The sequence below is a fragment of the Calypte anna genome, chromosome 10 (genome assembly GCF_003957555.1).
Source record: "Calypte anna isolate BGI_N300 chromosome 10, bCalAnn1_v1.p, whole genome shotgun sequence".
Lineage (NCBI taxonomy): Eukaryota > Metazoa > Chordata > Aves > Apodiformes > Trochilidae > Calypte > Calypte anna.
The window spans coordinates 1,926,739-1,952,574 of NC_044256.1; the positions used below are offsets into that span (position 1 = coordinate 1,926,739).

The 25,836-nt window shown below is 41.5% G+C and overlaps 1 protein-coding gene across 5 annotated transcripts in view; it reads left to right on the forward strand.

The window, feature by feature from the left end:
* TMEM266 (transmembrane protein 266) overlaps window positions 1-25,836 on the forward strand; it is an 88,868-nt gene that overhangs the window by 29,250 nt on the left and 33,782 nt on the right. For all 5 annotated transcript variants that reach the window (XM_030456976.1, XM_030456977.1, XM_030456972.1 and 2 more), the window contains 3 exons: window positions 2,974-3,162; window positions 14,445-14,599; window positions 19,631-19,704. In XM_030456976.1, coding sequence (XP_030312836.1) covers window positions 2,974-3,162; window positions 14,445-14,599; window positions 19,631-19,704 — 418 coding nt within the window. The remainder of the gene's footprint in view (window positions 1-2,973; window positions 3,163-14,444; window positions 14,600-19,630; window positions 19,705-25,836) is intronic.

The window sequence follows — 25,836 nt, forward strand, 5'->3', positions numbered from 1 at the left end:
CCAGAGGATGGCACTAAGGGTGAAAATCAAAGAAAGAAAATTGTTGCTTAAATTAGCTCCTCCCTCTGGGCTTCTGGTTTCCAATTGCTCATGAAGGAAAATAGTTTTGTTGAAAATGGAAGCATCTCGTTGCTATCCATTATGAGCTAAACAAAGAATAAAACTAGCCTTTAGTTTGCTCAGATAGTGCTTCCTCTTACCTCCACTTTCTGCCACAGCATGACACAGTTGCAGCCTTTTTCTGACAAATACCTGAGATATAACAGCATTTTCTGATTGTTAAAATTACTTTGGTGTGTAATGTTGGCAGCACTTAGCTCCTTTTAATTTAGGAATAATGTTTTCTGTCCACAAGAGTTAGTCTGATGGTGTGGCTCTGGCCAATAAATCTTTATCTCTTTCACATAGAATTTGAGTTTCTTCACCCACATACTTGGTTAGACTTAGAAGATATATGAGTTAGGAACTCATCTAAATGATTACTTTTTTCTAACCTGAACTGTTATTCAGGTTGCTTGAATAGCTGGAAGATTCTAATAAGCTGTAAAACAAAATCACCAATGCAGTTTCTGTCAAATAACAGAGGGAAGTTGGTGCTAAGCACTTTTTAACTATATAGCTAAGGCAGAAGAGTCTCTTCACACCTGGTGTTGAAAACCTCTGACAAGTAGCCCTAGATATCTGCAGATCTTGACTCGCTCCCCTGGATGAAAGCCAGGGAATTTTATGCTGGAATCTACTCTGGAGCAAGTGGCATCCTGCAAAGGATCAGTCCCTGCTGGAGCCTGACAGGCAGTGAAGTCCTTCAGATGCACCAGAGAATTTGCTAGCTGACAAAGCTTGAATTTCTAGATAAATAGTATTTTGGTTAAATGTGGAAAACTTACACAGTCAGACTCTGGTTCTACCTGCCTGGAGGTCACATTAATGTTCATGGGGCAGAGGCTGAATGTGTTCAGATGTAGAAGCTGTATGTAAGGATAGTTAAAATAATCTGTATGGAGGAGTCCATAATTCTTCTGAATCCTTGTTCTGCTTTCAGAATTGTTTTGGAATGACTTGTAACAGAATGATCCTTTCTAATTGAATGAAACAAAGTTGCCATCCATCAAAACTATTTGAATATTGATGCACAGTGGCACACAGGTCAAACTGTATCTATTCATTAACAGATGATTTATATATAATGATTAATAAGCTTAGCTATTGGTTGCTCACTGATGTAACTTAGCAAGCAGTGCATTTTTAGTTGGAACAGTTTTATGCCTCCTTTCTGCTTTGCACAAGTATTCTGCTCTTGGGTTCATGCATTGTTTCTGTATTTGTTTGTTTATAACTCACTGTCAAGGTTTTAGACAATAACTAGACAGTGACAGATTCTCCCTGCCAGGAGAAGATGAGGGAATAAGGGAGGAACATTAAGGTTGGAAGAAAAATTTTGGGTAGGTTTAATGAGGTATTAGTAAGTTACAAGTACATACACAAATCTGTGAATATGGAACTCACCCTCCTCAGCTGGTAATTACTTTCCAACTGCAAAAGTCCCACAGTGGACTGGGCAGCAGACAGGGGTGCCCAAGTCCAGGCTCTCAGTGACAGCAACCAAGCTGGTCCTGCTTGAGGAGGCAGAAGGTGACCTGTTGTCAGGGTTTAACAGTGGCCTGGCAATTAAACCGAGTACCAGATGCTCTCATTAATCTCTCTCTCCTGCTTGATAAAGAAAGGAGAGAGAATAAGGGAGAGAGACTGATGGGTTGGAAACTAAACTACACAACTTTCATGAAACAGTAATGGTAAATAGGAAAGATTACTAAATCTATACAAATATACAGGAAAATGGAAACCACATTCCTCCCCCCTTTTCCCCCAGTAACTCTCACATCACCACCGAGGCTGCAGGGCAGCCCTGGGAAAGTCCAGGCTGGAATCCTGGGGTCAGGAGCAGTTGGGAGCTGGAGGCAGGAACACACAGATTCAGGCTGGGATGGATCAGGAGCACAGGCAGAGGAAGGGATGGAATCCTCCCAGGATGCCGGGGGAAGGAAGGGAAGCAGGAAATCATGGCTTGGCCCTCGTGATCCCTCAAATTTATACTGAGTATGACACATATGGGATGGAATATTCTGTTTGGTCAATTCTGGCATCTATCTTGTCTGTGCCTCCCCAAAGGAGGGCTGCAGGTGGGACTTCTTGCTTCCTTCTGGAAGGGTAAAAGTTTTCCTCAGAGCTGAGCAGTGTCCTTGGCTCTGCACACCAGTCTCCAGCAGTAACTATAAACATGGAGTGTTATCAGTCCCAGAAGCAGACACTGTCTGAGAAACTTGCTGTTAATTTCAGCAAGTACAACCACCTACAAGAGACTTAGCTAAAAGCAAAAGTACAAGACAGAAAATCACCTTTATCCTGGCCCAAACCAGGACACCTGTCTTGGGGAGTGATGTTCTTCTCTAGTGAGGAAACAGACTTCAGCACACCAGCCAGAGCGCTCTCTTGGGAGCCATGTTATACAGAGCACCCTGGGAAGGAACACTGTGAATGGCCCATCCTCTCCTCCCAGAGGCTCAGCTACTCCCCATTCTCACTGACACATCAATGGGCTGGCAGCTGGTGGTGGTGGTCCAGGCAGGCTTTTACTGTCCTGGTCCTCTCAAACCAGGATATGCATCCATTTGTATTTAGCACTTGTGAAGAAGATTCAACAGCCTGAAATGCTGTTCTTCTTTGTCTGTGAGGTTTCTGTTGATTTTGGTGAGCTCTGTGAAAGACAAGTTTGGCCAGATTTGCTCTGTTGGCTCAATGAGGACACTGTGGACTTGCAAAGGCCTTTTAAGTTGCTCTCTTTTTAGGAATGAAGTTCTGGTTTTTAACTTATCTTTATTTCCTTATTTATTTATTAAGATTTGTTCTCTCTCTCTATATATATATATGTATGTGTAGAGAGGCACTTTTTTACTTTGTTTGTTTTATTTTCAGGCCTACAATAGAAGGTGGTGTTTCAGAAGTTGAGATAATTTCACAGCAAGTGGAAGAAGAGACCAAAAGCATTGCTCCTGTCCAGCTTGTTAATTTTGCTTATCGAGATCTCCCTTTAGCTGCACTTGATCTCTCTGTGGCTGGGTCCCAGCTTTTGTCAAATCTGGATGAGGAGTACCAAAGAGAAGGGTAAGTAGAAAGGATGGACTTTTGCTTTATACTTTTATGCTACCAAAGTTTCATAGCCTGTGCAAAAGAAAACTTTGAGCTGGGGAAGTGCAGCCAGTTGTCCACAGAGTCTCTAAAAGCATTGTCATAGGATGGAAGTGACTTTTTGTAGTGTTACCAATCTGTGCTGCTTTGGGGCTCTTTTTTAATCACAATTTTAAGTGATTCAGGTGATTCACAGCTGCTATTTGACCACAGTCTGGAAGGCTTCTGTCAGGTAAAACCACAGCAAGCATCTAGCCCATCAGGCCTGGGGAAAGCTCTTTGTGAAAGGTGTTCCAGGATAACAGAGGGGTGGCAAGTGTGATTCTTGTGAATAGTTGTACATCTCCTGACAGAGATAGCTGGAATCTGTGCAGTTTGAACTGTGTAGTTTGCTTCTGTGAGAACATTGTCTTGTGATAATGTAAATGTATATTACTCCTGTTTCCATACAACAATTATTCAGGTTTAATTGGAATTAAAGATCATACCATTTGCCCAAACACAATCAGATTATGCACCACTGTTGTCCTACAGAGCATTAGAAGTCACCCTTATGCCTGGTTCAGGCTTGAAGTGGCTGTAGGTAGACTGCTATACTAAATTTTTTATGAAAGATTTGGGTCAACAAGAGAGAATCCAGAGGGAGGGCAGTGAGAATGATTAGAGACTGAGAAAACTGCCATGGAGTGCTGGTGAAAATAACTGTGTTTCACCTAAAGAACAGAGTTTCAGGGGACCTTGTAAGAGACCTCAGTGAGGAACAGAACAGTCTGGTATTGATCTTCATGATGTTTAGGACAAGAAGTAAAAAGCTTGAATTGAAGCAAAGAGGAGAATAATGAGGGTAGTAAAGTGCTGGGGCAGTGTCTGGGCAGGAGAGGAAGAGTCACAGTCACTGGATGGCTTTAGGAAGATGCATTTGTCAGGAATGATAACCCTCTGGTTTAACATCCCTTGGGACAGATGGAGGGAGCACTTCCATGGAGTCCCCCTGATGCTCTGGTTGCTATTCCACTGTGTTGAACTGAACCTATATGTATTCCACCCTCAGAGAGATCCATCTAAAAGCACTTCACAGTAAGTCATATGGAGCTCTCATTGATGGAGACATTAAAAAGCTTTATATAAGCATTTATTAGCAGCTGAATGTGTTTTAACCTGTACTTGGGAATCATCAGAGACCTGCTTGATCTCTGCTCAGCAGGTGTTCTGTATGGGAGTCAGGAAGCTGTGTGTAGGGAAGGCTCTTGCCTTTAATTTCTTTCCAAATTGGTCTTCATGAGACATCTCCAGAAAGTTGTTACTCCAAACAAGGGGAAATACATTTCAAGTAGGTTATATAAGTGTGGTGCAAATGTAACATAAAATACCCTGTATAGCAGAAGAGGCACTTGAAAATTAATTTGAGTATGCAGGTGTAACCCTCAGGCTATTTTAGTGCTGAGTAAATACCATTTGAGTTCAAATGCACATTTTTGGAGATTTTTGTGATCTGAAACTCAATTCTTCACTGTGCCAAAGTGCACAGAGAGCTCAGTGTGTCCATGGGAGCAGCTGCTAGGGTTTGAGGGGGCCCAGGCTCCCTTTACAGTATCAGTACAAGGACCTAAAGAGAGTTTGTTAAGGACCCTGAATGATCCTGGGAACAGAACAGGGAGGAGTTGGGATTCCATTCCATTTCCTGACATACTCCATAAAAGCCAGGAGGGCAGGGAAGTCCATCCCTTCCCACTCCCTTCTTCATTGCTGTTTTGCTGCACTCAGATGTCTGGGAGAGGCAGCCCTGCTCTGTGTCATCAGCTTTCCAGGTGCTCTGCAGAATCCGAATCCATTGGGTGCTGGGAAGAGAGCCCTGTCTTCTTTTCCCAGGTCTGCTCTATCATGAGGGACTGTTGGACACTTGTAGCAGTGCCCATAACAGTTGGATTTTGTGTATGTTTTCATATTTTTCATTATTACTGAATGTGTTACCATCCCTTCCCTGTTGTAGATTTAATTTCCAACCATTAAGTCTTTCTTTCTTATTCCTCCCTTTTGTTCTCCCCTGGGAGAGTAGAGAAGAGTAACAAAGAACAATTCTGTTCTCTGGGTTTTGGTGCAACCTGTCCACTACACTGAGACAGCAGCTTTACATCCTGAAGCCTGGAAATAGACCTGTGAGTCTTTTCCTCAGCAGAGATCTCTTCCTTCACACAGACTTCTTTTTGTGGCTTTATCAGTCAGAGTGGAAAGAAGCAGGTGCCATCCAGACCTTCCAGCTGTAAGGTGGATTCTGTGAAAAAAAAATTCAGAGCTTTAGTTTGTGTGTCTGAATGTATTTTGGCTGAGCCTGTTCAGCTGAGCCCCAGGACTGCATCTGCCTTGTGGGAATGGTGGCTTTTTGTCTTTCAGGAGCACTGCTCACAACTGCTGCCCTGTGAAACTTAGGAGCAGAGCTGAGCTCAAGAAGCCCAGCAGCAAAAGTGAAATACTGTCCTCCCTCATGGTTTTGTTAGGAATATCTCTAGTTTTGTGATTGTGGTGCAATTCTTTTCCTTGTTGGATGTGACTGGCTTCCACCTGAGCAAGAAGGAGATAGGGAGGATCCTGTACCATTTGGTACAGGAAATGGCAGCTACATCTCCATATATATGAAGAAAGTGATGTGGGAAGGGAAGCACAGGTAGTGGCAGAAAATGTCCTGGGTCCCTGTGTAGTTCTGTCAGCACCCATATCTGTAACTATGAAGCTTCCTTACGGGTTGCAGGTGGAGATGTGAGAAGATCCTGCTAATGCCAGGCAGTACTGAAAGGTGATGTAAGACTCTTCTCTGTGGCAATCTGCCTTTGTCACAGATTCCAAGCATTACCTTCTGTCTGGTTTTCCCCAAGGAGTTCTTGGGAGGTGCCATCCCATGTGACCTGTTCATATTCTGTATGGCTGTGTTGTTCTAGGTCTGTACCTGCTGTAGGCAAGCTGTAGTTTTTCTAACTGCAAGGCTTTGCACCAGGATGGTCTCATACATCCCTGTGCTTAGGAAATCCTGGATTGCTGTGACAAGCTGCATCTGTCTGTGACCTTGTGGTTCTCAACATCATTGTCCACAGTCCCTAGTTCCTGGTGTGGGTTGTCACACTCCTCATTAGCAGGTCTCCATCTCCTTGTACAGAACAACAAGAGTCACCAGGCTGGAGCTGAATGAGTGGACACTAAAGGAGTTTTCTGATTTAACCCCAAGGTTTTCCTCTAGCTTTCCTTCTTTAAGGCCCTTCAGAGGCCAAGCATGAGCACAAATGTAACCTGGTTAGTAAGGGGAGTTTTCTGTTCTCTCAATAAACCCAGTATTAATAGGCAGCCAGAAATAGGTGGGTCATAGCACAGTCTTCTTTTCGTGCCTGGAAACTCTCAGCTGGCATCAGACTAGCTATTACTCCCATGAGAAAGTTAAAAACCAAAACATAAGGGAAAGCAAAAAGAAAGGAAAATTATGGTCTATCTTTGTCAAACAGACCGTATGACCACATGTAAACTGACATTCCCATGGCTTTAGAGATACTGGAATAAAAGTCTTATTTTGTGCAGTTTGGTGGGCTTTGCTCTAGCCTATTAAATTCTCAGAGCAGTCAGTTCCCATCTGTCAGTGCTGTTGAAGGAATTTTGTGGACAGTTTGAGCTGTTGTCAGAAATTGAGTTTACAGTGCTGATCCCTGTGCTGAGCAACAAAGAGAGGACTCTGCAGATTAGACAGTGCATTAAGCCTGTCCCTGAAGTACACCTGTAGGTAGTGAATGGGTAATCAGGCAAGAAAAACCTTTCCACTGTCCCAGAAACACTCACACAAAACACAAAATCTGTTGTCTTCTAATGTGGGTTGAGCAAAAATCCTTTTTCCACTGTAGACTTCTCAAAAAGGGAAAGTATAAAGATTTCCATGATAGATGACATTGGTTAAGTTGTGTGGAGCCTGCAGTGGGAACATTCTCTCTCTGTAAAAGGTGTGGGTGGGCATGGCATTTGCACTGAAAAGGAGTTAAGGGGCCACGTGTGGGGTAGGAGGAATTCCAGCATCCTATTTGCTTCCTAGCTGCAGTAAGGCTCATGTGCCTGGGGTGAATAAAGCAGTGGGTATTACTCTGCAGGAAAAGGAAATCTGACCAGAAATGCCAGCACTGTTCAACCAAAGCCTTCTGAATGGGATGTGACTGTAGCAATCTCTCTTTATGAAGGCCTGGCTCTTCCACCCTGTTGAAGGAACAGAAGCTTGGTTTTCAGAACCAGTATGTTCATTACTCACTGGTCCTGCTGATCTGCCCTGTGGTTCCCTTGTTAGAATTACCCTTCCCAGTGCTGCTGGGCACTGTGCTCCCTGCTGAGACATTGCAGAAATGATCAAGGCATAGGCCTGAGACAGGAGGATGGGAAATAAACTAACTCCCAAAAAGTGTCTTAGATGTGAGGGTGAACATGTGGTGTACATTTCAAACATACACGTAACCAATTAGGTGATAATCTTACAGAAAAAAGAGCAGCAAAACTGCTGCTTTTCTTTGTGTCTGTCAATTTATTGGAGAGGCTGCATCTGTGTTGAACTCAGTTTGCATAAATAGAACATGTACTGAGGAGAGTAATCACTCCGAAAGCTAAGGAGATTTTAAAATGCTAACATTAGCTTTTTAAGTGCCAATTAGTAATCCTAATTTATTTTTTTCCAATCAAGTATTCTTTTTTCAAAAAAACTCTTTTCTTCAAGCTTTTTACCAATGTCCAATAAAAATGATGGAGAACAGTTGGAAAATTGACAACATGCAGAAAGTGGGGTGTGTGTGTGTGTGTGTGTGTGTGCTATAAACAAGCAGGGGATGGAAAAGCTTTCTTTTCTGCATTTTCCTTAAGTTCTGATTAAGAGATACCATTCATGATAAATTATAAACCCATTTACAGACAGTTGCACAACAGGCTGTGTTTTTTTCTCTTTTCTTGAATATGCAGTAAGGCAGTGAGCCTGTCTCTCAGTAAGGAGCTGTGGCTAATGTGGGTGGGAAGTCAGGGCAGAGAGATACACCAGCTTTCAATTATTTGTTGTATTTGTCTTGGATTACAGGTCTGGAATTTTTATATGTTAAATTGAAAAACAAAACCCAACCAAACAAAAGTGTTTTCAAATACTTTATTTCACATCAATAGCTGTAAAGGTTGTGAGGTCACACAGTTCAAGTCACTTGCTTGACATTAGCTGTAGTCACTTATGATTATCTGTTCAGAGCCTCAGGTTTGTCTGGTCCTAGCTAGAAAGTGCATTTAACAGGAGAAATATCTGAAAAAAAAATAAATAAAAAGACAAACAAAAAACCTCAACAAAGCTATAGGATGGGAGAGATATAAAAAGGAAGGGAAGCCAAAACTGGACAGTGTACAGTGAAATTAACACAGGAAAGAGTGCTGAGCTTTTCATTTTACTTTGGTTGCAAGTTCTCACTCATGAATGCATTCACCTGTCCTGGGAGAAAAGGATGTCTGTTCCTTCAGGCTGCTGTAATTGCACCAAGTGGATGCCATTATTTCTGGTTATTGTATCAGTCTTTCCATTTTTATTTTGATCTTGTTGAGGTTTTGTGTTGAAGGTGCTTCAAGTGAAAAGAAAGGCCAGCTTCTCACACTCCTCTTGTTTTTCTGCTTTCCCTGGCAGCATAATTAAAACCAATCCCTTTTCAGAAAAGTTCTGTGCACCTCATGCAGATCCTGGAGCACATGAGGTTGCTACCTGGTGAATAATGAGGTCCAAGCTCAAGATGAAGTGCAGAGGTTGTGGAGAGCAGAACTATTTCATGTAGTGAACGAGCTCCTTTTGTTTACAAAAGTGACTAAAATGATTTTTACCTGCCAGCCACAGTCTGGATTCAGAAAGATGGTGGAAAATCTGAACAGCAGAACACAGAGACTGTGGTGCTGATTTGTTCTTTGTGCAGTACTCTGTCACTGCTGCTCTCTGTGCTCTGGTCCAAAACTAAGTCCTGCACTGCAGCAGAAAAAGAGCATTAAGCACAACAGAAACTGTGAGGTGACCTGTTCTTTACTGGGGAATCTATGAAATTATGGGCCAGGTTACAGGGATGTTCAGTGATACAGAAACTTCTTTTTCTCTACAGATCATTCTCAGTGCTTATATTTCTAAATATTGTTTTCCAGAATAGTTCATTTTGGTGTTTATCCAAGTACCCAAATCCTTTGAGTGTGTGCCTCTAATGTCTTCTGTCAATAACACCTATTGGTAGAGGGAACATTACTATAAGTTTAAAAAAATAATAATAATTTTCTACCTCAGTGATTTTCAGACTTTTTTTTGTTTGTAAATCTTGCTGTATTTTTCCAGCAGAACTTGCTTTCACTAGATACTTTTTGTGGGTAGATGTTTGCATAGATTTGCATAGATGACTGTTTGCAAAGCACTTTTATTGAACAGTGGAAATGACATGGGTCTAATTTATCTGGCTAATGGTCTAATTAATTAAGTTGGAGAAGATAGAGCTCGGTGGACAAATTGAAAGATGGATAAGCAATATGTTGTGGTTTAATAATATACCAGATAATCACAGAATATAGAATTGTAGAACAGTTTGGGCTGGAAGGGACCTTAAAGCTCATCCAGTTCCAACCCCCCTGCATGGGCAGGGCTGCCTCCCACCAGACCAGGTTGCTCCAAGCCCCATCCAGCCTGGCCTTGAACACTTCCAGCAATGAGGCATCCATAATTCTAGTGTCTCACCACCCTCACATGGAAGAATTTCCTCCTAATGTCTAACCTAAATCTCCCCTCTTCTAATTTAAAGCCATTATCCCTTGTCCCATGATTCCCTGCCCTTGCAAAAAGTCCCTCTCCAGCTTTCCTGTAGCCTCTTCAGGTGCTGGAAGGTGCTCTAAGGTTTCCCTGGAGCTTTTCCTCTCCAGGCTGAACACCCCCAACTCAGCCTGTCTGCATAGCAGGGCTGCTCCAGCCCTTGCATGGATCATCTTTGTGGCCCTCATCTGGACACACTGGAGCAAGTCCATGCCCTATACACCCCTATAAAGAAGGCACAAAGCTCTAGAAAGCATAAAGTACTTCATATAGGGCTGGGAAGCACTCATGTGATGAAGCCTGCTCCCCAGTATCACCAGTCTAGCTCTCTGTATTCACGTGCAGCCAGGCCCACTACAGCAGTTACAGAAACTGTCAGCTTTATAAAAAGCATGGGCTTTGATGAAATTAAATGAGGGGATGCTGCTGTGTGTATAAATGAAGCATGGATGAAATGCCAGCAAAGCAAAAGAATTAATCAGGCTAATGAACAATATTGGCACAAGAGCAGGTAGGTACAAACTGGCCATGTGTGTGCTTAGGCAGAAAACTGGGGGAGTCTTTCCTGCCTCTAGAACAACTGAGCTTTGCAGCAAGTCCTTCAAGAAACGTAATGGGGTTAGGAAGAGTAAAACTTGGAGGGGGAAAGAAGAATGAATGTACTCTCAGTTAAACTCCTGTAGCTAAACTAACCTTGGAGGACAAGTCCATGAAAGGGTTGCAGATCTGTGTCAGTTCTTGGAGTTGCTCGAGGCCTCCAGCTGCTCAGCTGCTACCTGTGCCTGCTGTGAGGCTCTGCTGTCTGCTTTGTTTCAGCCAGGTTTTGTATTGTTCCTTAGCCTTGCTGTGTTCCTGTCACTTCCTGACCATGGCCTTTCTGCTTCTTCAGATAGGGATTTGGATTGCATCCATCCTTCTGTTTTCTGATCAGAGCCATCTTGTGAGATGCAAACACTTGCTGTTTAGCCAGGAAGAAAACAAAAGGCAGGGCAAGGTGTAATGCAGATTCTGGGGTATTTGTTTGCAAGACCAGAAAATAGAAATAGTGACAGCTGTTAACAGCTTGAACAAATTTGTTTGTAGTGGTTTTTTACCAAATAAATATGTTAAACCTTTTCCAGTTTTGCCTTATGTTCTCTTTTCCAAGCTGTTTATTAAAAAGCCCTAGCAGTGATGATGACAGATTGGTTTTCCACAAAGCCATGTGTGAACATATCTTTAAAAAGAATTATCCCTGGTAAAATTCCACTAAATATATTTTAAAGTCTCATAATGAAACTTCACAGCCCTGTGTCCCCATCAACCAATAAATGCCCATGCTTGTCAATTTATATACTTTATCCAGGCATTGTAAGAAAGGTAAATAATATTCCTGGGTAAAGACAGAGTAACCAGGGTACCTAATGAGCCCGTTTGCTGTTTGAAGTCTTGCAGTAGTTGTACTTGTTTGCTGAACAAAATGTGGAGGGTTTTTTCTCTCTTTTTTTTTTCTGGAATGAGGGAAAAAGGTTTTTTACTTGTATTATGGTTTAGTATGTATCAGCTTTGTAAATTCTTCATTAATTTATAAGCTGGGTGAGTTAACTTTCATGTTATTGAAATATCTGTGTAGCCACATTGCCAGTCTGAGCTTTAAACTAAGTGTAGCTTTTCAGGACTGCAATGGAGGTGGCCAAGATTTGAAAGGTAAGTTTAAACCTACCCTAATTCTGGTGCCTGTTTTTCTCATTGTTTGAATGGGTGAGCCCTCACTCATCATCAGGGAGAGACACCACTTCACTGAGACAGGTTACAGGCTGAAGGAGATGAGGACTTTGGTGTATGAGGAGTCAGTGGAATCAGCATTTCAACAGGTTTATCTAAAATATGGGTTTATCTCAAATAACCTCATGGGGCTATGGGTTCTTCTACTATTTACATCCATCCTTTACAAGAGCTAAGAAGTAATAAACTCAACCTCTCCCAAAAAACCCCACCAAAGGCAGGATCAGGACTCTACTAGAGGGAATGAATTAGCTAAGAAGCATCCAGGAAAGAAACCATCCCAATCACAGTGTGATTGGTAATGTCAGTGGATTCAGAGGACTTGGAGGCCTGGGAAGAGGTCTGCTGGGCAGGGATTTGAAGATGCTAATTGCTGCCTGTTAACAGGACAAGTGTTGAACAAAGGCACTTTGGTGTAATAAATCAAGGTAGAAACTCACCATGGTATTTCAGTGCTTAAATTATAAATCCTTTTGTATTTTTGAAATCAGTGTGTGTACTTTATGGGTGATATGTGGGTGATATTTACTTTATGAGTATATATGTGGGTACTTTATAAGTGATATATAGAAACATCAGGTCACTTGACCTCTTCAGTTAATTGCTGTGCCAATCATAAATAATGAATAATGATTATTGTGGCCATGTGCACTGTGTGCTGAGTATTAGGACTTATTCTTACTGCTACATTTGGTGTATTTGTAGAGCTTTCAAAGGAATGTTCTTGGGCCCTCTACTGATCGTTCTGAGAATAGAAAAGAGGAAAAAACTGCCCTGCAATGGTCAAATGCTGGTGAAATGGGCCTTTTTGGGAAAGGGAAGAGAAATGTAGAAAAAGAATAGAACTGAGAACTGTTCTTTGTAACCAGAGTCTTTCCCTAGAAGTATTTTCACAAAGATCTAAAAAAAAAAAAAAAAACCCAACCAAAACAACCCCCCCAAAAATAACAATTGCAGTAAAGACTATTTTGAGATGATGTAAAATAAAACCCATGAGAAGATTAAGTTTGCAAAAAGGCTTTGTGCTTTTTTCCTGATGTTTTCAAAATACTTATTTAAAATCCAGTGCATCCTGTCTGCAGGCCAGAAGCCTAACAAAGAGAAATTGAGGGCAAGTTCCTGACTGTAATACCTGTCAAACCTTCTGTCAAGTTTTAGGAGTCAGTTGGAGGAGGTCTTTTACAGTGAGGTGATCAGGAATAAAAGCCTTCAGTTCATATGCTTCATTCTGAGGAGCTGCTTGAACGTGTCAACTCTGGGAACTGCTTAGTGTCACTTTCTCCCTGGGTTTTAAGTGTGGGCATGCCATGGAATTTTTTTTGCTATTTTTTTCAAGTGTTTGATTCCACGTGGACTTGCTGGGTGTAGAGCTGGTTATTTGGAACTGATCAGTATCCTCAAACCTTCTTGTATACCACTGAGTTTTGTGTTCTGGTATTTGGGTTGAGGCAGTGTGGTTGCTGTACCACACTTGTGTCTGCCTCCAGCTGCTTAAACCCTGCTTAATAAATCACATCAGCTCTTTCTTAGCTCAGGTGTATTTACAGCAGTTGGAAAACATCAATTGCCAGGCAAACAACAGAACGTTTTGGGGTGGGCCAGTACAGGAACATGACAAAACACCAGGATGAGAAATGGTACAAATACTGTATGAAAGTGAAACTATGGGGGAGTTTTATGAGAAACTGTCAAGATGGGCTTTATGCTTCTGAAGTCCATGCTAGTGTTATTCCTGTTAGAAATATTGTCAGAAGAAAAAGATTTATTTATTTATTTAACTAACCCCTTAAAATGTGTATCTGTACAAATCTAGTGCAACATTTACTGATTCATCAACTTCCTTCCTTCATCAACAACTTATTTAATCTTGCCTAAAGCTTCTTTTTTCTCCAAAACGAGGAGAAATCTAATTCTCATCTAAACCAGGTTTGGGAACAGCTCCTGGCAGATGCTGTCCCCCAAAATGTGCTACCCCAAGCCCAGGGAAATACATTTTTTGGCCTCATCCACAAATAGATGAGAGTTAGACAAATATCCAAGGTAGGAGCCTTGCCCAGTAGCTTGACACTTTGCCAGGCTGTGTGTTTGCTGGTGCAGGTGTGGCTCTCCAGTCACCCAGCTTATTCCTCACTGGTTTCAAGATTCCTATTGCTCTTTTCCATGATGCCATGAAGTGATTGTTGCAAAGGAGGTTTGGCAGCTCTTGGCTGGTTTGTCTCCTACTAGAAGAGGGATGCACAGGGGCACCACCATAATATTCAGCAGCAGAGAAGTTCTTCAAAAGCATTATTGGGTTCTAACCTAAGAGCAGAGTCCTGCTTGGGACTCAGCCATCCCTGAGGACAGTGTGGATGTCGAAATAAAATCCCAGGAAAAGTGGTGAGGCAGGAGGAAAGCAGAGCTGTAGGTATGATAATCAGGGCACTGGAAGGCACGTGAACACCAACGTGCTGCAGAGGGTTGGAGGGACACACAAGATCCCCAGAGTTTTTTTGTGAAGTGTTTTTCTTGGGAAGGGAAGCAGTGAAAGTGAGTTTTGCAAAGTCTTTGTACCTTGTTGCAGAGTGTATCCATAACAGCAGCACTTGTCATTTTGAGTTCATTGCTCTTTAGCTCTCTTCCTTTTTCACTTCTTTTCTTTTTTCTTTTCTTGTTTTCCCTCTTAATTTTATTTCCTTAGATCTAACTGGCTAAAACCATGCTGTGGGAGACGAGCAGCTGTGTGGCAGGTATTTTTGCTCAGTGCAAGTCTCAACAGTTTCCTGGTAGCCTGTGTAGTATTGGTGGTGATTCTTCTGACTCTGGAACTCCTAATAGATATAAAGCTTCTCCAGTGTGAGTAGGAGGATTATTTTTTTTGTTTGTTTGTTTTTAATTTTGATGAAATAAAGGCTTAACTTGCTGGGAAGTTTTTGAAGGGGGGAGGATGGTGTGGAGGATATCCTACCATTGAAATAATTACTAGGTTAGGAAAGAAATGTGTTTTTGTGGAACCCTGGTATAGTGGAGTCAGTCTTTGCCATATTTTGCTGACCAAATTCAGTGCAGGGCAAATTTTCAAGGGATAAAAGCAGAGTGTACATGCAGAGGTCTGCACATCTGGTCATTAGTATGTGAAAAGGTCTGTGCTTTACAGCCATACTCTGTGTGCACAGAAGAAAGGTATTTTGTGCAACTTTTGGTACTTTTCACATGAGTACAGATAGAAATGATGAACTTGTTGGGGCATTTGCCACTATTATGAAATTACTTATCAAGAGATGGGTAGGAATTGAAATGAGAGTTTTATAACCTGGAATGTGTTGGAATGATGGAGATTTTCATTCTGCTTTGCTAATATACTGAATTTCAAATAAAGCAAAACTCGATTTCAGTTATTATCTGAATTCACTCTACACAGGTTCCACAATGGAAGTTTTAATGTTCTTGTTTTCCTACTGCTCTTTTCCTCCATTCCCTTTTTTTTTTAATTTTTCTTTTCCTTTATGATACAAAGCTGACATGAACACACACACCAATTACATCTTCCCCTATGCTAGATGTTGAAGAGCAGCCTCTGACATCTCCATGTAGTCTTGAAGATATTGAAATGGTGGTGATGGGGTTCAGACAACCCCAGAAATACAAGGATACATAGTCTGGGACCTTCTATGGCAACTTCAAATTGAGCAAGCAAACTTTTATTCTGTTGAAGCTTTGATTTTGTAGTTTGTCAGTTGTCAAGTGGAGTTAGTTTCCACTAGAAAGATTTAGGTACTGCAATTGTATAAGTCCCCTATAATTAGGGGACTTTTTTTGATAGTCACAACCATTTTTTAGAAACCCTCTAAGGCTAAGAAATGACTAAATTGCCTTTCCACACTGTTACCCACCAGTGGGCACTGTCTCTCCATGCTGCACAGACTGTTCTGAACATGGCCACTCTGTTACACTTGTTATTTTTTGTAGTCTCTGGGGATTTACCATTTTGGATGAGGAAGTCTGCTGCTTTCAAAGAAAGTCAGGAATGCTAATTATGGGGGTGAGTCCTTAAGAACTAAATGAGGAAGAAGCTTTCAACACTGTGTGTAGAGGTGCCAGATCTTTCTGTCTATGTAAAGAATTGTTGCTTCCTGTAGAGCCAAAGAATTTACAAATGGTTTATGTGGATTTCTCTTAGATTTTTTTACAAACAGCTTTGGAGACTCCTCTCTGGAAGCCCCTGCTTTCTTACCATTTATATTCCAAAGATTCTTCTAAAGATTTGTTTTAGAGAGATTCCTTCTCTGTATGACTATAGAGAGTCATACTGAGTGCATGTGATAATCCTATAAGCTCTGCAGCTTCCACCTTGTGTACAGCTTGGAGGTGGTGTGTGGAGCCAGGTGGTTTCAGAGGCTGCACCTGCAGTATGGACTTTCTCAGGTCCTCAGAAAGGGCCCCATCCCACTCTGTGTTGCTGCTTTGCATTTTAACTATTGCAGCAGCCCATCAGGTTTTTGCCTTTGAGTTGAATACCTGATTTTAAATGAAATAGGAAGTGAAGAGTGTCTTGGTGGGGCTGATAAAAGTACTGCAGTTGTGTCAGGAGAGGAGTGTGGTTCATGTACTTTAATGCTTTAAAAAGCCATTAGGCCATAATTATGGTTTTCAAAAAGGTAGTTCCAGTTTTAAATTATTCCCTATTCTAGATAAAATCTCCCAGTGCATAAGGATGTGTAAAAGCACATCACTGCTGATTTTGTTCATAATAGCAACAGCTAATCCTAATTTTGGTCATAATAACAACTGCTAATCCCCATTAGCAAATCCACAAACTAATTACAAGGAAGGCTCCTCTTTGGGAAAAAAACCCCAAAACAAAACAACAAAATGACCCCCGCACACTCACAAAAACCCCCAACTAGCCAACTTTGGCTGTGACATTATGAGAATATAATTTTCCTCTGCTACTTTTCATGCAGTCCTTCCTTGCACTGTGCACATCTCCCAGAAACAAAACTCTCAGTGATGGAGACCACATTTCCAAGAGTGTCACACACATGGAAGGGACAGAGACCTTTCAGGGTATTTTAACACAAACCAGATTCATGCCAGAATTAGAAACTCCAGAAAGCAGAGGACATGTAAAAGGTCTTTTGTTGCAGGTCTCTGTCCTCTAATCAGCTTTTCTTGTTCTCCTCAAAGCTTTTCTCAATTCATTGTGATGTTTTGCACATATTTAGTCACCTCATCTCATGTAGCCACAGGCAGAGCCGTGCAGGTTGTGGTGCAGCAGTGCCCCAGAGGGAATCAGGGCTTGTCCAAACCACCCAGGGCTCTCCTGCTGCCTGCAGGAGCAGTGTGCTTTCCATCTGCTGGGAAGCCCTCAGGGAGAACAAAATCCCCATAAAACCAATTCTGCTTCTGCAAGCTCCTTTAGTGGCCAGAATTTATTCTTCATCCCTCCCTGCCTGGTTATACATGTTTAGGAGATGTGGGAGGGAGAGGAAGGGGAGCAGATAGGCTGGGACTGACTCTACATGTTTTATACTGGATCAGCTTCGTGGGTAAAAAGGATCCTGGGTCAGCATTCAACCCAAATCCTCAACCTGAATCCCAGCAATGCATCTGAACCACCCCAGAGCAGGGCTATGGGCCCCTTGGAGAAGCCCCTGCTAGTGTTTTTGTAGCTTTTCACTGCATTTTTGAAAGGGAATGCTTTGGGAGAGCCAAATATGCAGATTCAGTGTAGGAGCTGGTGATTCAGCTCTTGTTCAAAAGCTTCAGGCTTGGAATTTACTGTTTTACTGGCAGTTCAATTGCAAACTGTCTGGCAGCATGTCCAGGGCTCTGCTACAGTTAGTGCAGCATCAAAAATCGATTTTCTCTCCTCCTCACTCGTGGGTGCTGTATCTTTTTTGTCCACTAAGGGGCAACTGGAGACTTGTGTGTCAATCGATAGCCATTAGAAAAGTGAATTTCCACTTCTTGTTCTTTATGCCACCTTACAAAGACAGTGTCTTGGGAATATTAAATATCTGTTTCCCAGTTGTTTCACCTTTAACTTGCTCCTTTGCTGCACCACAGCAAACCCTCTCTTACCAAACCCCAGATGAACCTCAGCTCTGGGAGTTCCAGTGGCAGCCCATACTAACAGCTTCCTTTGTATTCCCATTTTTCCTACATTCCTTCCCTCCCCTCCCTGTTTTAGTAAGCTGTAATTTTAAAATAAGATGCTTTATTGAGTGCATGTCATGCATGTGTTCATGGGACTTAGTTACTTCTGCCACTTGGCACATAATAATTAAACTTTGCTATCACACAGTAATTCTTTGAAACAACAAGACCACACTGACTATTTTAGTCTGCCTGCCATCGGGGTGGTAGACTCACAAGTACTCTGAAATAAAGAGCAAATTTTTTTTCTCTTCAGTTCCTTATTCCAAAGTTGAGAGCATGTGACCTCCAGAGCAGGAGTTGCCAGCAGCTCAGATACTGGACCCTTTCAGCCTTCTGCTTTGTTTTGTCAGCAGTGAAGGGAACTTTGATCACAGAGTTTCAGTTGAAGTTACTTATTAAGGAATCCTCCTCATTTCCAGATACTCATTTAAGCCCATAGAGAATCCCTTATCATAGAGCTTCTTCTGCAGACTTTGCAGCAAAATTGTTTATTTCTTTTTCCTTACAAGCAAAATAAGTTGAATCAAATGAAACCCTGATTTAATGCCACTGAGTGTTTGTTCAAAGCTTTGCTATTCTGTAAAATCACACTTTTAATGAATTCAGATAAATTTTCCTGACTGCTCCTGCCAGTCCATTCCTGAAAGGACTTTTGTTCCAAGTCATTTTACTTTGAAAGTGGCATAACCACCTCCACAACCTGCATGCCTGAAGAGTACCCGTTGGGAAATGAGTATGTAGAATCCATGGTTTCATAAATCACCACTTCCACTTATCCTTTACAGACTTCTTTTCCTTGAGGAGTTTGAAATGAAATTAACATAGGTAATTTTAGTGGTCACTATCCTTCTGAAAAAGAGGGCTTACAAAGGAAATTGTATGTTTTAACCAATTAAACTGGAATTTTCTTTCCTTTATTGTATTCTATTGAGTGTTCTTACAGAAACTTGCTTAAAGACAAAACTGACCATATGACAGCCACATTTCCTGAAACAGACTCTACAGAAAGAGCCACATTGTTGTACAAATTAGAATTGCTGGTATTTTACAAACTCCTGCAAATGACTATATTAAGATTTAATCTTGCTACCAATGACATAGCTTCTTTCAGTGGCTTCTCTCACTTTGGTTTTCCTCAGGTCAGACTTGACTCTGAGAGGAAGGGGATCCTGTGGCAGGCAGGGCTCCACAGCTGGAGAGCTGTACAGAACTCTGTTTATGTAGGGTATTTATTGAGATGACAGAAATGGCTTTTGAAGCTCAATCTAAACACTAGCTTTTAAGCACCCATTCCAGGCAATTATTGATCATCTGAGCTGAATCTGAGAGACTTAAAACAAGGGATAAAGCGAGGATGTTAGAGCATTCTCTTTCTTACAGAATTCTTACAGAATTCAGCCACATATCTTGCACTAAAGCAGTGCATGGGATGAGAGCATGAAGCAGTGACAGAGCACCAAAGACCCACAAGGTGTCTGTCACTACTTAGCAGCAGTCTCAGCTCCACTGAATAGCTGCTGTGGCTGCTGGCCCCAGCTGGGCTTAGCAGGTGGCAGGGCTGGGGTTCCATCTCCCATTACATCCCATCACCTTTCTGGTACTGCCATTACAAAAGTTAAGAAAACAAGGCTCATCTGTATTTAAGTTGTAGCAGTTGCAGTTATATTAAAGCTCATTTGCATTCTGCTGCTATAATGATGCTTCGTTGTATTGTGTTAATTGCAGTTTCAAGTGCTTCACAGTTTGCAGGAGTAATTCACTGGATCAGCCTAGTCATCCTGTCTGTTTTCTTTTCAGAGGTATGTATAATGCAAGTCTTTCTCCACATACAGAACTGCCAAGTAGTTTTATGCTGTCACTGGAACTAACAAGACTTTACAGTAATTTGAATCAATTTAGCACAGTGTACTTTAAGGGAAAAAAAAAAAAAAAAGAAAACCCAAAATTAACACTTGTCACTTCTGCTCAGCAAACAAAAAACATCACATTTAGATTAGCACTGGTTGTCTGCTGCCTAGAATTGGCAAAGAAACAGGAAAGATACTGTCTTCTAAGTCATAACTACAAAAAGAAGTAATCACCTCCAAATCACTCCAGGCATGGAACAGGACTGGTTCCATTCATTTGTTCCAAGAGAAATCATATCAGTGCTGCTGGATATAAAGTACAGGAGTAAGATGTATTCTTCGGGAATAAAGATCTGTGGGTTGGGGTTTTTTCTTTGTGTTCAGTTATTTGTTTTGGTTTTGTTTTGGTGGGTTTTGGTTTTTTTTACGAAAGGGTCTGTTTCGAGAATGGAATTATCTCCTCTCACTTTATGTAGGGAGTTTAGATGCATAAAAACACAGGAAGAGAATGCAACAAATGGTGAATTTCTTTGCAAAAATTTTTCTGAGTTTTTTTTGCATTGGTAAAGGCTATAGTCATGATATAACAAACTACCAAAATAATCTGTTAAAGTTTTCAACTTTATTCCAAGAAGAAGTCATTGATATTGAGATAATTAGCCTAATCCCAGACTATCCCAAAGTGCTTTTAAGGCTATTTCTCCAGATCAGAACGTGTTACTTGTAAAATAAACGTTTTAGGTTTCTTACACTGAAAGGCAGCTTGGATTTAAATATTCTAAAATATTTTTTTTCTAATTCTATAGGAGAAAATATTGTCATCCAAGCAGATGTTAAGAGTCTTCACTCTGCAATACATTCACAAAGTTACAAAACCCCCACAAAACCCAAAAAAAAAGCCATGAAAAACCAGGCTGCTATGATATCTGCACTGTGATGTCTGCAAATGATCTGGTAGATTGCTTGTGTTGAATCCCTTCTTACCATGATATGCCACTGCTTATTCCCATGGCTGTATTAACCCAATACATTAATTTCCATGTATCACTTTGTATTTCTGCTTTATAATTTTGCTGAGAGTAGGAATGTTTGAACTGGCACTTTCAGACTCTCAGTGGTCACTTTCTGAAAGGCTCCCTTGGTGACAGGTGGGGATCTCTTGCATCCTGGTGCTGCAGTTAACACAAACAGATGATGACTTTCCCCATCCTTTGATGGGGATTCTGAGTCGTAGAATACATGAAAACTGACTGAAAAAAAGGACTCTAAACAAAAGATTTTGCAGTCTTTCCTTGGTGAATGGCACATCCTGATTCTTGAAGACTTTTCTCCCCCAGGATCTTTCTCCTGTGGGGATTAGCAGCCTGGAGCTTGCTGTAATTCTGAGTTTCCCAGTGGGATCAGCTGCACTTGTGTGCTCCCCTGACTTTCATCACTTTCTGTAGCTTATTTCACAAAAAACTTCTCTTGTGGTCCTCAGCTTCCTTCTGGTGGGGCATAGTGTCAAGTTCTGTTTTCTCTTACTTGTACCACCAGCCATTCTTGTGGAACCCTGATGCAGTCAGTGCCTTCCTCCTCTCTCCCTGATGGAGCTCAGTTCATCTGCTGACAGTTTTTTGTTGTGGCAGATCCTCCAGGCCAGTATTTACCTGTCTCAAGGAAGAAATTAGTTCAGTTCTCCTGAGTACCCACCAAAGTGGATGAACTGCTTCTTAACTCTTTTACAGGAAAACAAAAATCCTGTAAAAACTTTTAAAACCTCATTTGGATTTGTGTTGGCTTTTCTCCTTCTCTCTGTAGTTGGTACTGAAGCTGCTGTTCTCAGTCTTTATAAACCTCTTTATAACTAACCTCTTTACTAACTTTATTCCCTGGTTTTGTCTAACAAAGTTTCTTCCTTCACCTGTTTGATTATGGCTTGAATTTCCCCCAAAGATAAAGGAAGCCATAAGGCAGCCATGTAGTGTGCACAAAGCAGGGGAGACTTTTGGATATTGGTTCATTTGGCAGCTCAGAGTTCTTGATGGGATTAAAGCAACAGAGGTGGCTCCACACTGGGTGAGCTTCCAAGATGACAGATCTGGAGGAGAATGAAGCTTTCCTGTTGGGTTTGCTGGGGCTGGCATTTGCCAGGTTGCATTACTGGGCAACAGCACATCTGTTTGTGTTGAAATGTGTCTCAGCAGAGGAAGAACAAGAGGGTTCCAAACCATCCAAACCAAAAACTTTGATTTTTCAAGAGGTTACCAAATATTGCAAAAATCATAGACCACAGAAATCAAGTTTTTTTCATCCATCTTAATTTTATTTGCTCTTTTGGTGCCTTCAGGGGATTTCTAGCCCTCTGATTCCTAATACCATGAGTCAGCTATTTTTGTTTGGAATTATTTGTTGAGATGATCATGTGTTAAGTGAGATTTCCCAGTCTGTGACTGTTCATGGCAAGAAACTTTTCCAGAGATGAGCAGTTTAATTAAATGCCTCGAACATAGCAGGTAACTGCAGAGGTTAGATTAGTCCTTGAATCAGTGCCTTTTTCCTCAAAACAAGGATTTAGGGTTTCTGGTGTTCAGAGAGGGTTGTTTCCATAACAAGTGGTCCAAGTCTGGATGTATGTTGTTTATTTTGTAGTTTGGCTCCCATTAGTTGTAAGTGTGGATACATAATTCTTCAGAAAGGCCTCAGCTTAGACTTTGACAACAACTAATACGAAGTTGTAAGAGACTTGTTAAAAACCAGAAAGCTTTCAGCACAAAATCTGAATATTTTTGAAAAGTAAGACTGATGAAAAGCTGGTGCTACACTTGCATTGCAAGTAGTTATTCCTGGGGTCTTGAACAGGCAGTGACTTTCTACTTGCTGAAGGGGACAAACATGCCAGCAGCTGGCAAATACCAGCAGAACAGCTGCCATCAAAATGAAGTAGTTACTCTCACAGCATATTCCAGCCCTCTCTACAGCTGTGTTACTGCCACAAGCCTTAAAGGAATTTATTGCACTCTTCACTTTATGTTCTCTGTCACTGCCCATGACTTTCCCCCACCAAACTATCCTTATCCAAGTGAAATGCACATCAGCTCTTTTTTTGCTTTTTTCCAAGTGTTTGACCAGGATTTACTGGTGGTGATGATTGTGTCTGTTTGTCTCTGCTTACATACATCACTATGGTTTGTCTGTGCACCAAATGTTACCCAGATGTTAGAGGAGAGGAGAGGAGAGGAGAGGAGAGGAGAGGAGAGGAGAGGAGAGGAGAGGAGAGGAGAGGAGAGGAGAGGAGAGGAGAGAAGAGGAGAGGAGAGGAGAGGAGAGGAGAGGAGAGGAGAGGAGAGGAGAGGAGAGGAGAGGAGAAACTCTGGGGGTAACCCCAGTACCAACAGCAAGGCAAGGCTGGGGTTACACTCTGTCAAGAGGGCAAATTCAGCCTTGGGAATAGTTGGCTGAGAAAAGGAAGATGGGGAATGGCACAGTGTTTTGGTAAGTGGATTGGAGTCTGCTTGTATTTTAATAATCTTATAATTAAACTCTTTGATTCTGTAGCCATTGCTCAGTTCTGCTTTTCCACCAAGACTGATGAGCTTGTGTGCAAGAAGTGGGTCCTTAGATCCTGCCTGCTTGTGTTGGGCTGGATGTGCTTCAGTCAGCCAAGCACTCAGGCATTCTGCTAGCACTGCAGTGCTTCCCTGGGAGTAACCAAGGCTTCTGATGGGCCTCATGTTCAACAGTCACAAAATCCATCATTGTTTTCTGCACTCAAGTCCAAGAAACGAGTTCTCAAGTTTAGTGGAGTACATCTGGGGTCCTAGCTGGTAAAGAATTTGTTTCATTAGCTACAGGTTACAAGTGCATTTTAGATTTTCATTTTTAGGAGGAAAAAAACCCAACCAAGACTTTCCTTATCCTACACATTAAAAGGAAGTGTTTGTAGAACTCTTAACACATTGCTGCTTGTTAATGGCAGTCCTTGGAAGGAACAAAACCTCTTAAAGAAGACACTACTACTAGGGTTCTGCTGAAAAGGAAAAACATCTCAAATCACAGAACTAAAACGAAAAAATGTCTTTCCCAAATAGATTTTTCATTTAAAATTCATACTTTTATATCAGAGACATCAGTTATGTTACTGTTTTTATGAGCTTTAAACAGCTGAGCAGAGATAGAATCTACTAATTCTATAAGTCTTCAATAAACTGCAGCTTCTCTTCTGGATGTTTGCTTTCATTCCATGTTCACACAACTTTTCTCCTGGTGCATAAGTGCACTGTGTGGCAGGCTGTGTACGTTCTGATTTTTAAGGAGGTTGATTTGGGGAGAGTTATGAACAAAGAGCTACACTAATACAATTTAAAAAGGTAAATTTAAGCTTCCTTCTTTGCTAATGTGTAAAAAACTGAATCCTTAATATACTGCAAAATTTCTAACCTTTTTTCTTGCTTCACAGAAAAGTAATTACCAAGGGAAATGGCTTGGGAGAGCTGTAGGAATTTAGCAACACACTTTCCTTTCTACACCTTTCCTTTCCAGGAGTATACCTGATTTCCATGGTCTGCTCCATCAGTGCTTAACCTTTGCTTCAGTCTCTTGACAGTGACAGCCCAGCACCCCCTACATGGTGCATCTCCAAGTCAGGAATTCCTGCACTGTCACCATGTGCAGAGGGAACTGCTTCAGACCAGGTTTCTCTCCCATCTGCATTTACCTTACAGTGGTGTGCTGCATCTCTAATAAGCCATTTCTATTACTGAAAAAGCCTCTCAAATCCATCCAGAGCTGTCAGCTTCAAGTTTGTTATTTTTCTCCGTTTTCAAAGAAAAAATGTTGGGGGAGAACATAAGAACAAATGTAACTGCAGGATTTATTCCCAGGTGCCTCTGTATGCTAATGGTATCATGATAGAGGGGAAGGCAGTGAAAAAGAACATCTTGCATTCAAGTCTGTCAGTGTCACCAAGCTTTTGGAGTTAATTATCACAGTGGGAGTTAATTATCCCAGTTTGCTCTGGGTAGTACCTGAGGTGAGGTCAGGAGCTGCACCTTTCCTTTCAGAGTCTTGAGGGAAGGGAAGCCCTGTGAGGGGGATGCTTATGCCCTGGAACAGGGGGTGTAAAGATGTTAACATCTCCCTCCTTGCTCTGGAACAGCAGGATCTCAGGACAGGCACACCAGAAGATGGCAGAAGATGCTTCTAAGTAGGGAATGAGCCTCTGTGGCTGACCCAAACCCAGGAGATGATAAATTACTGACTGGGTACAAGGTGTTCTTTTTGGGAAAGATTTCAGGAAGTGTTTCGTCTTATGAGATATATCCAGAAGGCAGAATCTTGACCTTCAGAGTTGCTTTACAAGCCATAGGCAAAGACTCACTGCTCTTTTAAAGCCACCCTTCCCACCCCACTCCACCTCTCTCTCTCTTGTACAATCACTTCCCATCCTGAAATGCAGAGTTGTTCCCCTTGGCTGGTGGCAAACCCAGGGGGGGCTTCGCCTCCTGTGCTTCCTGCTTTTGGTTTCTTTGTGCATGAGCTTGGCACAGGGAGACACTGAGCAGTAAATTGTCTATTAACTGTGCAAGCAAAAAAGTATTTAAAGTGACCTAATGTACCTTGCAGTCAGGTGACAAATGGAGGTAGCTCATGCAGATTGTGGGAATTCACACGGCTGGCTCAGCACAGGACTTGGCTGGGGTTCCCTGCAAAATTAGAGAGAAAACCTGCAGCATCATGTAGGTTTCCATAAACTTCACTACAGACACCTAATGTTGCACAGCTGTGAGTCACTGAGGGACACTGCCAACCTCAAAATGACATTTCTGTCTGGAAAATGGTTTAGAATTTTGCTTTTATCTGGGTTTTACTCCAACCTGAAGAAGATAATGGTAGTGTTTGGTCTTTTACCTTTTATTAGGTAAAAGGTATTTTATTAGTGCACTGGACAGGTTTTATATAATAACAGCTTTTTTCAGGAAGCAAAAAATGTATTTCTGATAAAAGTAAATATATACATATATATGTTAAGGCATTTCTAATTGAAAGATTTACAGCCAAGAAATGCTAAAGCATTCTTTGTCAAGTACAAAAAAAAAAAAAAAA